Here is a 13,203-nt window from a genome sequence, read left to right as displayed (position 1 = left end):
CGGTTGAATGTCAGTGGTCAGGTGGGAAGAGGGATGTCAGTGGTAGGGCTGCTGCCACCAGTGAATGGTGGGGGAAATCAGGTTAGCATAAGTCTCGGTAGGGACTATATCAGCTTTGTCAAGCACAATCTTGCCTTAGGCATTCTGCATTAGCAGCTTCTAATTATTTTTTCACTTCATCTGCATACCAAATTATTTTGCCATTAATTGACGAATCTAGTTTGCCAAGGTGCGGTATACCATTGGCTTGGGATAGGGAAGATGATCACGGAGGTATAGTCAGAGGTACATGGACTGGTGGGTCCCTGGTGATCACTAAGGCAGATACGTTAGAAGTAAGCGTGGAACAAGCTGCCAACAGAAGTGGGGGATGAGGGTCAAGATACTTTGAGATAGGTACATGGATAAAACAGAAACTGAGGGTCATACAGGAGGGAAGGGTCAGATTTGTCTGTGGACAGACTTCAGTTCTGAATGCTACTTACTTACTTTTATAGCTTGCACGATTTGCTTTATTTTCTCTGCACATTGGGTGTTTGACAGTCTATCCTTAATGGGTTCTTTTGGGTTTTGTTGTTTAATGGCTGCCCGTAAGGAGACGAATCTCAAGGTTGTATAAGGTATATATACTTTGATAATAAATATACTTTGAAATTTAAGCTTTGATTTACCGTAGAGTACATTCAAGGGCTTGCACAATATAGTGGGCTGAAGGGCCTGTACTGTGCTGCAGTGCTCTATGTTCTATGTATAAATGGCCACGCAGGGAATAATGAAGCAATGAAAATCAATGGCTTATTGAACTGTCCATTTCCCTCCACTGATGCCATCTGATAACTAAGCGCAGTTAACATCAATAGCTGTTCTATATTCAATCATCTGCTAACCACCGGCAAAAGTGGGAACCATAATTAGAAGTGATTTTTCTAAACCCCGCCTGTTTAATTTCTATATTAATGAAGCAAACAAAGGAACTTGTGATAATGAGAAACTCAGATTATTCATTACACTGAAACTTGAAAGTCACTGTTACATTGTCTAGTTTTGCCATATTCTGATGCACCAGTTTCGCTGCTGCTGAAGCCTGTGTTATATAAATACTCCCAGGTACAAATAAAGCCACTGTGACATTAATCACTCCTACAGTGTGAAGTCATTTCTGCAATGCCATTGTTTAAGTCGAGAAGTCCAATAATAACCAGCCAGGCTCCTGTGGTTCCACTCAGTGCGTTGGAGGATATTAAAAGCAGAAATGTTTTTTGTGTTTATGTTGGCATCATGGTGAAGGTCTTCTTATGATCCAACGTCTGCCTTGTTCTCAGTGGAGGTCCTATCAGTTTTATTCCATCTGACCTCTCCGTTATTTGTGCTCATTTTCTTCATAAAATTACTTTTAGTATGGTCCACTAAGGAAGTGATTCTACAGTTGAACTTGATGTATTTGTGTTTGATTGGTTTAATTACCGGCAGATCCTCTTACTTCAACCTCGTAGTAGTAGTAGTGCGATCACTCGACTTGAGTACGATGTTCCCCTAAGGGGTGGCTATTGGTGGGTCCTCAGGAGGCTGTGGAGGCAAATCCAGAAGCCGCCGTAGTATCCAGGACATCTTCAAGGGGCGATACCTCGAAAAGGTGGCGTCCATCATTAAGGGCCCCCATCACCCAGGACCTGCCCTCTTCTCATTACTGCCAACAGGAAAGAGGTACAGAAGCCTGAAGGCACACACTCTATGATTCAGGAACAGCTTCTTCCCCTCTGCCATCCGATTTCTGAATGGACATTGAACCCATAAACACTACCTCACCACTTTTTAATTTTTATTTTTGTACTACTTATTTAATTATATATATGTGTGTGTGTGTGTGTGTGTGTGTGTGTGTGTGTGTGTGTGTGTGTATGTATATACAGTATATATATGTGTGTGTGTATTCTCACTTTTTCTTCTCCATTGTAGTTTATTGTATTGTACTGCTGGTGCAAAGACAAGAAGTGATATTAAACCTGAGTCTGATTCTGAATCTGACATACTCTCGTACAGTGTGAGCAGGAGTAAGCGGTGACTGTGGTTAGTGGTTGGGTCTTTTGGTTGTTGAGTCTCTCCTTTCACAGCCGTCGCTTGTTCTCTGCGGCACAGCAGAGGCCGTTCTCATGTAACGCAGCTCCCTCTTGAACAGATTTCCTCCAGGGGTATCTACTCTGCAATTGTTGTGATCGATGAGGATTTAATGTCTTGCGGTTTTGAACGTGGGCAGTAACGGATGCACACTGGGCGTGAGATGAAGGCATTTTTGGTGATTTCCTTTTCTAACTGTCATTCCTTTTGCTGTTCGTTCAAGATCGAAAATTTATAAATATACTCTCTGGAAGAGATTAAACCTCAAACAACAATAATTTAGAATGATCGAGCAATTTAATCTCAAAGGACACTGAATCTTCGAACACAATTAATGTGGGAGCTGAACAATTACTCAGAAATTGGTCCACTAAGGAGATTGAAAGGAATTTGTTGAAGCCAAGGGAGCAGGTAGCAAGCTGGAAAAGTTCAGGGAGGGTATTGCAGAGGTTGGAGTCTCGGCTGTAAGGCAATAATACCAATGGGAGGAGAGGTTAGATTTGGAGAGGGTGCAGATGTCTGAGTACATCCCAAGGCTTGAGCAACATCCTGAATCTGTAAAGCAGAGATCACCACTCTGGAGGCTGTCCAAACTCAGTCCCCACCATCCAGGCTTTTCCCAGATTCAGATTCATTTATTTATCACGTACACATTGAAATATGTCGTTTGCTCAGTCGTCATCTTGCTGCTGACCTCAGTCGTGAAGGCGATGATACCATTTCTCATCGGGGTTATGTTGAAAGGCTCGAGGACAATGATCGAGATTGTCCCAACCTGGTTGGATGGAGCACATATTTCATCAGCAAATAAGGCAGTTCTTTGTGTCTGTCCTCTGTTTCGACAAAAGGAGGGTTGAAGAATTTGCTCAGCTGTAAAACTCATTCTCTGCTGTACTTTATTTGTACTCTGGTGACCTACAGTCCAGCCACAGTTCGCTAAGCTTCCAGTAGCATTGCAACTTGTCATCTTTGGCATCAATTTAGTATTCCCCAAGCCTTTGTAAGAGCTGGGCTTTCCGGAAACCCACTTCTTCCCAGTCGTCTGAGACGGGAAATGGGATCGAGGAGGATCGCAGATGGTTGCCTATGTTGGGAAAGTGATGAAACAGTCAGAGTATAAACTCGATTATGCCTTGTCAGGACGACCAAAGGAACCTCCCCAGGAACGACAGCTGGTATTGATCAAATATCACTTGAAGTGGTGATCCCGTCACTAACCTGAGAGCTCTGACCATTCCGGGCTGAGAACCCACGAGCTATCACCAGCCTAATCCCCTCTCACAAATCAGCTGCCTGGGTGGAAACTGGGCCAGCTCTCTTGCCGGGCAAATTAGCGGAGGAAAGCTACTTCCGATAACTTCTGACTTCACCAGCAAAAAGTGTGGGTGTACCGACTAATTCTGCTTTGTATTATCAGACAGGTTGTCCCTGGGGTTTCAAATGCCTGACTCTTAGACACACACAGATGGGAACAAAGTCCCATAAAATTAAATTCAAATGTCCGACACGTACAGACGTCAGTCCTACAAATGGCAGAAATAGTTCAAAGTTTAAAGTAGATTTAATATCAAAGTACATATATGTCACCATATTATACCCAGAGATTCATTTTCTTGTGGGCATTCACAGTAGAACAAAGAAATACAACAGAATCAGTGAAAAACTACACACAAAGACTGACAAGCAACCAGTGTGCAAAAGAAAACAAGCTGTGCAAATACAAACAAACAAACAAACAAACAAATAAATAATACAGGGAACATGATTTGTAGACTCCTTGAAAGTGAGTTCATAGATTGTGGAATCAGTTCAGAATTTTAGTATTTTATTCTATTTAGAGCACGGGTTCCAACCTGTTTTATGCCATGGACCCCTACCATTAACCAAGTGGTCCATGACCCCTACCATTAACTGAGGGGTCCGTGGACCCCAGGCTGGGAACCCCTGATTTAGAGATACAACGTGGAGTGGGCCCCTCCTTCCCAATGAGCCACACTGCCCAGCAACCCACCGATTTAACTGTAACCTAATCACAGGACAACTTACAGTGACCAATTAACCTATTAACCCGGTACGCCTTCAGACTGTAAAACCTGAGCACCCGGAGGAAACGCACGCGCTTATGGGGAGGAGCGTGCAAGCTCCTTAAGGACGGCGTCGGAACTGAACTCCGAACTCCAATGCCCTGCGCCGCAGTAACGTTGCGCTGACTGCTACGTTACCGTGGTCCCCTTGAGGTGGGCGAGGTTGTCCATGCTCCTTCAGGAGCCTGACGGTTTCAGGTGCAGTGAGGCAGCAGTGTTAACTGTTGTACCGTTGTTCCCCAACACCTGCACTCAGTGCTGAATATTGACCGCACTTCTACATGCAGCAGAGGGTAGAGATATCTTATCTGTACCTTCCATAATTGTCTAAATTTCCCTTTGGTCTCTCCTCAGCCTCTGAAGCTCCAGAGAGTTCAGCCACATATAGCTCACACCCTCTAATCCAAGCAGCATCATGCTAAATCTCAGGAACATTCACACCCAGAATAAAGATGATGGATGGGAAAGTCACTCAACAACGCTTGCTTGCAACTGGGTTGATTATAAGCACAAAGCTTGGATGATGCAATCAGCTTCCACCCGGCATTTTAGTGAACTATTAATCCTTCTTTAATTAAGAGACGTTGCTCTAATTTTAACTGAGACTTCCTTTTGCTGCAGTTTGTAGACACTTTGTCGACCTGGTCGCTGTGAACTGATAGGCTTTGCTGTGAATGTGTTTAATTATTCTGAGCCTTTCTGTGTGGGGTGGGGAAGCATGGTTAGTGCATCACTTGACAGCGCGAGCAATCATTGACCAAGATTTGATTCCCACTGCTGTCTGTGAGGAGTTTGTACGGTCTCCCCATGACTGCATTACAAAGACGTATAGGTTAGGGTTAGTGAGGCAGGGAAGTGTGCAGACACTTGAGGCTGTCTCCGCATACAACTCAAGCAACGCATTTAGACAATGAGACCATTTGGCATAGGAGCAGAATTAGGCCATTCAGCCCATCAATTCTGCTCCTCCATTCCATCATGCCTGATTTAGTATCCCCCTCAATCCTACTCTCCTGCCTTCTCCTAGTAACCTTTTACACTTTACTATTTAAAAACTCTTACCAATCAAACTCCACTGTAAATATACCCAATGTCTTGGCCTCCACAGCCATCTGTGCCAATGAACTTCACAGATTCACCACCCTCTAGCTAAAGAAATTCCTCATCATCTCTGTTCTAAATGGCTGTCTCTATATTCAAAGACTGTGCCCTCTGGTCCTTGACTCCCCCACTTCTAGAAACATCCTCTCCACATCTATTCTGTCTAGGCCACTCAATATTCGATAGGTTTCAATGAGATCACCCCTCATTCTTCTAAACTTCAGTGAATACAGAGCCATAGCCATCAAATGCACCTCATACATTCAGCTTGTCATTCCCAAGATGTTCTTGTGAACCTCCACTGGAACCGCTCCAAATGCCAGTGCACGCTTTCTTCGAGAAATAGCCCAAAAACTGCTCAGACTACTCCAAGTGCAGACTGACCAATGCATTATATAGCCTCAGCATTACATCCTTGCTGTTACATTCTAGTCCCCTTAAATGTTAATGTATGTTTGATGTAATGTGACAAATAAAGCTAATCATTATTTGCCCGGTCCAGTTTCCAACTCAATGGGTCACAGTGTGGTGCTTGGTCCATCTGCCTTTGGGCTGGGTGTAATTACATCATCCCACCAGTGTTGGTGCTGTTGCTTCACAGATGCTCTTCCAATTATCACCTTGGACTACAGAGAAGCTCCTATGTTAAATCCACCTTTTATTGCCTCACAAATCGCTTGTGCTTTGCTGAAGTATTTCAAGTGGTTGAGTTAATTGTCAACTGCACAAGTACTTGCTTGCCACATAACAGGTGCGTAGGATACAGACAAGAGACAAAAGTTAAATTGCACATGAATTATGCAAGACAGTGAAGGGAAGGCAAAAAAGACAGTTTTAAACAAAACATTAGAGCAAAAAAATAACAAATAAAGATGTAGTCCAAGAGGTGGTCCATGATGTTCTGTTGCTGAGGTAGGGTTAGTGTTCGATAGGTCAGTTTAGGAATCCAACAGTTGTAAGATTTTCAATAATATGAACACTGAATGAATTATGTCTGTGTGTCTGGGCAGTGGCCTCCAAAGCCATCGGAGTACTGTACCTTTCATTAGACCCCATCAGCAGCACTACAGGTGACCCAGCTGCAACCGTGAGGCCTCCACCTTTTAGCTTTGGCCACCTGTGAAGTACTGATGGATTATGGTTGTGCTCTAGAGAATGAAGACTATCATTATCATGGCCCAAAGAATCAGTCTACTCTGGAAACGTGAGAACAAGTCTCCTGGGATCCACAGACCCCTTGCTTAATGTTATTGGTCCATGGCATAAATAAAAGGTTGGGATCCTCTGTTCTAAACCTTTCCTATTGATGTGTCCTTCAAATGTTATTGTACCAGCCTCCACCACTTTCTTTGGCAGCTTGTTCTGTAAAAGCACTATCTTCTGTGTGAAGAAGATGCCCCTTGGGCCCTTTTTAAATCTTTCCCCTCCCTCCTTGCCATCTAGTATCTGACCGACGTGTTAATCGAGCCAGATGACTGGGAATACCAATCCTGTTTAATTAATGAATTCCTTTAGTCTGAAAACACTTAAGAAAATTAATGCCATTTTGCTCATATCAGAAAGTAAAAGAGATGTGCTTAAAGAATTGAAAGTTTTGTATCTTACCGGATCAGTAGATCTCTTAGATTTGCAAATTCACAGTGTGCCCCGTTCTCAACTAGAATATGGAGAGAGAACAAACTTAGCAGAGTCCAGCAAATCAACACAAGTATTAGCAACAGTAAATGACTTCACAAACTTTCAATAAGAGTCACAACCAGAGCAAAGGAATTGCTATTCAAGGTGCAAGATACGTTCACAACCAACTGCAGAGTGGAAAGAGTCATGCTCCAGAAGGGATTCAATCTTCTAAATAAGTCGAAGTCAGTGCAAATTTATTATCAAAGCACACATACAAGTATGTCGCCATACACTACCTTGAGATTCAGTTTCTTGCAAGTAGTTACAGGAAAATACAGAATGCATTAGAATTTATGAAAATCTATACCAAAGACTGACAAACAACGAATGTGCAAAAGAACACAAATTGTGCAAAGATAAAAATATAGAGTATATATTGTGAACATGAGTTGCAGGATCCTCAAAACTGCATCTACAGGATGGGGCACACACAAAGTGCGGGAGGAACTCAGCAAGCCACGCAGCATCTATGGAAAAGAATAAATAGTCGATGTTTTGGGTGGAGACGAGGGGGCAAAGTTCAGCATGATCATATTAAATGGTGGACAGGCTTGACAGGCCCAATGGACGACTCCTGCTCCTTTGCCTTTGTGTGTTCTGAGGGCAACTGCTGCTGCCATGAAACTGACAGAATCATCGGGAGCTCCCACCAAATGCAAACATGATACCATCTGGACATGCTGATTTGTCACATTGAGGTAAACGAGAACACAGTTTGTGGTGTAATCCAGCTGCCTTGGAAACTAGACTCTCATCAAAACTTGGGGAAAGATCCTCATATCCTTTCACTCTGCGAATGTGGAAAATGTCCCTTACGGTTGTGCCCCTGTTTTGTGACTCCCTTTTGGATATTGTTAATCTGGTATGCTGAAATTTCAATTCACTGATTTAGTTGCTGAGAACAGGGGCGGATGGCAGAGGAGTTGCATGGCTTTGGTCATAGTGAGAACTAGGCCTCAAGCCATGGTGTCACCTGTCTACAGCTGCCAGGAGAGAGGCGTTGAAGCCGGTGCGCTCCACGGGGGGGGGGGGGGGGTGCGGCGCGGCGTCCATGATGGAGTCGGTGCTGCCCTCCCAGCATTCGCTCAGGAGAAGATAAGCTCTGTTGCGGTCATGTGCAGGTTTTGGCGGCACTCAATGGACAAGGGCCTCAAGCCGCGGGGTTGTCTGTTTACAACTACTGGGATGGTGTGGTGCATCATCCAGGCTGGAGTGGATGCTGACGATTTCAATAGACTGAAAGGTCTGGACTATGTACATATATATTTTGTGTGGTTGTATTTTATGTGTCTCGTATATGCAAGGACTAGGCCTCAAGCCGCGGTATTGCCCGAGAGAGGCATCGGAGACAGTATGCTCTCCCAGGGGCAGTGTGGCCCAGCATCCGGGCTGGAGTTAGTGCTGCTTCTCCAGCGTTCACTCTGCAGAAGACAAGCTCTATTGTGGTTGACTCTAGATTGACGGCACGAAGTTTGTACTCTTTTATTGCATGATTGTGAAACCAGCTGTGCTTGTTACCATCAGTGTGCTTTGTGCTATGTGCGTCTGTTGTTACTGTCTTTTACACATTGACCTCAAATTAATGCTGTTTTATTTGGCTGAGTTCATGAGTATTCATGTATGTTTGAATGATAATTAAGACTTTAAGACCTTAAGATATAGGAGCAGAATTAGGCCATTTGGCCCATCAAGTTTGCTCTGCTATTTCATCTGGGCTGATCCAATTTTTCTCTCATCTTCTCCCCGTACCCGCAATTGAACTTGAATTGAATTGAATTGAAAACATCCCAACTTTTACCTTGTCCCTATGAGCTCATACGTTTGAATAAGGTTGCTCCTCATTCTTCTATACTCCAAGGAATCCAGGCCTAAATAATTCAGTCCCTCTTGGGAACAAATCTTTCATTTTAGGAATTAACCCGGCGAGGTTCTTTTCTACTGCTTCCATCGCAACTACATCTTTTTGTAAGTCAGGGGAGCAAAACAATGTGCAGTATTCCAGGTGAGGCCTCACCAACACCCTGTACAATTACAACAAACCCCAATATTTTTCAACATCAACTCTTTTGCAGTTAGCATGCAGTTTACCTTCTTAACTACTTGTTGGACCTATGAACCTACCTGTTAGCTTTTGTGATTCATATGCTAGGAAGGCGTAGATCTCTCTGTACTTCACTCACTTGCAGTACCTCTCTATTTAGATAGCAAACTGCCTTTGATTTCTCACACACTTCCCTGTGTTAAAATTCCATTTGCTCACTCATTCAATTTGCTTACACATGTGCTTTTCTAAAGTGCATGATCTCACACTTGCCCACATTAAACACCATTTGCCAGTTTTTTGCCCACTCACTCAATCTATCTATATCCCACTGCAGAATCACAATGTCTTTATCACAACTTGTCTTTCAACCTATTTTCATATCATCAGCAAATTAGGAAACTTTATACACTGTTCCTTTCTCCATGTCATTAATGTAAATAATGAACAACCAAAGCCAGGAATGATCCCTATGGTACGATGCTAATCACTTTTTTCCAGTCTGCAAAAAGAATGATCTGCTCCATCTCTCTGAGACCACCAGTTTTCACTCCATTCTGACACCCTTCTGACACAGTGGGCTTTTGATTAATGCATCAGCTTCCTCCGCAGCACCATGTCAAAACACCTGTTAGAAAACTCAATACACTACATCTATAGGTTCTCCATTATCAACATTCCTTACTACACCCTCAAAGAGTTTGAGCAAGTTTGTCACATACTTTACTTTTCATAAAGCTGTGTTGACTATGCTTAAATACATTCAGCTTTCCTAAATGATCATACAAGCCTATAACAAGTTATTCCAAATTAATCAGCAATTTCAAATAAAATACGGTCTGAGAGTTCTAAATTATCAGGCATTTGTGTGAAGTCTAAGGAAATCTTAAAAATCAGGCCGCAAGCTTGAGATGGGCAGGACTGCTGATAATTCAAAGCAGCACAAGGAGCAACAGTGCCAGTTACTTTGCTGAATAAATCCAGCGTTTTCCAGAATGTAGCGACAAAAGGCTGAACTTTATTTACACTCCATCACTGGGGTGTGACAGACAAGCTCAGCATGTACAGCACATCCTTGATTGATGTTGCAAAGGTGGCAGACAGCTTCCTTTCTTTTTGTGAAGGGACTCCTGCAGCACTGAGCAATTCAGGAGGACTTCTGCTGGTGAGGCATTCCAGTATTTAGATCCTGTGACAACGACGGGCATTTTTCCTACTTTGGAAGGTGTGAACATTGCAGGTAGTTTTTCTAGGCATGAGCTGTCTATGCCCTTTATGTTTATAGAGGTCACCAGTTTGAGAGGTGTTGTTAGAGAAAACCGAATAACTGCCTCTTACCCCTTCTCTTCTCCTCACCTGCCTATCACTTCCCTCTGGTGCCCCTCCTTCCCTTTCTCCCATGGTCCATTCTCCACTCCTATCACATTCCTTCTTCTTCAGCCCTTTACTTTTTCTACCTATCGCCTCCCAGTTTCTCACTTCAACACCCTCCCCATCTTTCTTATTCTGGCTTCTTCTCCCTTCCTTTCCAGGCCTCACGAAGGGTTTAGGCCCAAAACATCCACAGTTCATTCCTTGCGTAAATGCTGCCTGACCACACTTTCACCATCCTCCAGCAATCTGCATGTGTTACTCTGTATTCCCAGCAACTGTAGAACCTCTGTAGTATCTGCAATGTCTTTTTGTTAATGTAAATACTTAAATGGTCAAAGGATGGTTCATTCAGCCAGAGACTCATTCCACCGAGATGCAACACAAAGCGTCATAGGAAATCATTCCTGCCTGTGGCCATCAAACTTTACAACTCCTCCACTGGAGGGTCAGACACTCTGAGCCAATAGGCTGGTCCTGGACTTATTTCATAATTTACTGGCATAATTTACATATTACTATTTAACTATTTATGGTTCTATTACTATTTATTATTTATGGTGCAACTGTAACGAAAATCAATTTCCCCCGGGATCAATAAAGTATGACTATGACTATGACTTAAAGAGTAACCTTGCCCTGGATGCTTTTGAGCTCCCTGCATATTGTTGGAGCTGCCCTCAATCAGCAAAGGTGTGTTTGGAGACCAGTGTGGAACAGACTGCCTCAGAAGTCAGTGCAGGCTGGCCACTCTCGCACACTTAAAATGTATCTGGATGAACACTTGAATCACCCGCATAAAAGGCAAGGGAGCAGGTGCTGTTAAGGGAGATTTAGTACAGATGGGTCATTCATGGACAGAGTGGGCCAAAGGGACCGTTTCTCTGCTCTTTGAGCCTATAACCACAAATTCATGGTCCATTGGGCAATGTCGATCCCTGCCCTTCAACACACACAGCACTACACTTCTAATTACACTCATTAACACCGTAGGGCTACCCATCAGGCTTGCTTGCCTGGCACCAGACTCTCAAACACACACACTCTTTCACCAGGCAATCAGAGGAAAAGATCCAATGTGGTTTCCTATGCCACTTGAAAAAAGTGTAATATCCCCATCAACCCATGGGAATCCCTGATCCATGATCTTTCAGAGTGGAGGAGGAGCATTTGGAATGGTGTTGGGAACCTTGAGTCTATTCATTGAGAACAAACACCACCTCTTCTATTTGTGGAAGACACTGAGCCTCAGATCTGACATAGGAGCAAGTCAACCTGGATATGGCAAGCATGTTGTTCAAAGTAAATTTATTAACAAAGTATGTATAGGTCACTATATACTACTCTGAGATTCATTTTTTGCAAAGATTCACAGAACAAAGAAACACAATAGAATCAATGAAAAACTACACACAGAGATGAACAAAAGGGGCAAATACAAAAAGAAAAATAAATAATACTGTGAACCTGAGTTGTAGAGAGTCTGAAGGTGAGTCCATCGGTTGTAGAGTCAGTTTAGTGTTGAGGTGAGTGAAGTTATCTACTCTGGTTCAGGAACCTGATGGTTGAAGGGCAATAACCGTTCATGAACCTGGTGGTGTGGGACCTGATGTTCCTTGACCTCCTTCTCAATGGCAGCAGCAAGAAAAGAACATGGCTTGGATGGTGGGGGTTCTTGATTTCTGGTGGCAGCCCTTTTTTGGAGATGGTGGGGGTGTTTTCTTCCTGTGACTGGGCTGTATCTAGGCAGACGGAGCAAAAGTTTCCAAGTAGTTCCCAATCCCACTTGAAAAAGTGCAAGATCCCCTCCAATCCTTGACCCATGTGCTTTCAAGGTGGAGGGAGAGCATTTGAGAGGGTGTTGGGAACTCTGAGACCATTCATTTGGAAAACACACAGAAGACACTCAGTCCCAGAAGCAAGTCAACCTGGACATGGTAAACAAGTGGAGAGGTTTTAAAATATCAAATTTCTGCTTTGATATGAAGAAAAGGTTTTAGAGGTCCAAGAAGTAAGTGGCAGGATAACACCCTAAGCTCTGACCTGAACTTGGAGCCACTGTATTCATGTTGTGGTCCGGTTACATTTTTGGTCGGTAGAGACTTAATTAGAGCCAAAGTGGGTTTTGCATATTGTACACACATGGGACTTGTAAAATTTTGGAAAAGAAACAAAGTTTAGCAATTATAAGTGAGTGAAATTCCTGAAATAGTAATACAATAACTTATTAAACCTATCTCATCTGTATTTTTCATATAAGTTCACTAACATAGTTTCATTTCTTCTTTAGATTTTGTACTGTATGCAGCTGTTTCTCCTAAAGGGTGCTGGTTATATTTGGAAAGTATTTTGTGGGGAAGGAATGCAACACTAACACTACTGACAAATCTAACTGCTTTGTCAGATTGAAACTTTTCCAGTGCATTTTGTCACTTTCACAGCCTTAACTCCTTTGTTTCATTTCTCCAGAATAAGGCATTATATTAATAATCTTGAGAATCTCAGTATTTAGCAGGAACTATTCAGTATCCATAGTTGTAGAATACTACTGCAAACAGGCCCTCTGGCCCAATTATTCCATGCTGAACTATTATTCTGCCTCGTCCCATCAACCTGTACCCAAACCATAGCCCTCTGTGCTCTTCCCATCCATGTACGTATCCAAATTTCTCTTGAATGTTGAAATTGAATTCAAGACCACTACTTCCGCTGGCAACTCATTCCACACTCTTACCATCCTCTGAGCGAAGAAGTTCCCCCTCATGTTCCCCTTAAACATTTACCTTTCATCTTTAACCCATGACCTCTGGT

At 43.1% G+C, this 13,203-nt stretch overlaps 1 protein-coding gene across 4 annotated transcripts in view; it reads right to left on the bottom strand.

Moving 5' to 3' along the window:
• Positions 1–13,203, bottom strand: part of LOC140203138 (septin-9-like) — a 455,930-nt gene that overhangs the window by 10,497 nt on the left and 432,230 nt on the right. For all 4 annotated transcript variants that reach the window (XM_072268990.1, XM_072268991.1, XM_072268993.1 and 1 more), the window contains one exon: positions 6,906–6,957. In XM_072268990.1, the coding sequence (XP_072125091.1) occupies positions 6,906–6,957 (52 nt within the window). The remainder of the gene's footprint in view (positions 1–6,905; positions 6,958–13,203) is intronic.

Source organism: Mobula birostris, chromosome 9 (genome assembly GCF_030028105.1).
Source record: "Mobula birostris isolate sMobBir1 chromosome 9, sMobBir1.hap1, whole genome shotgun sequence".
NCBI classification, from domain to species: Eukaryota; Metazoa; Chordata; class Chondrichthyes; order Myliobatiformes; family Myliobatidae; genus Mobula; species Mobula birostris.
The sequence above is the reverse complement of the archived record's forward strand: the minus strand, read 5'-3'. Positions and strand labels throughout refer to the sequence as shown.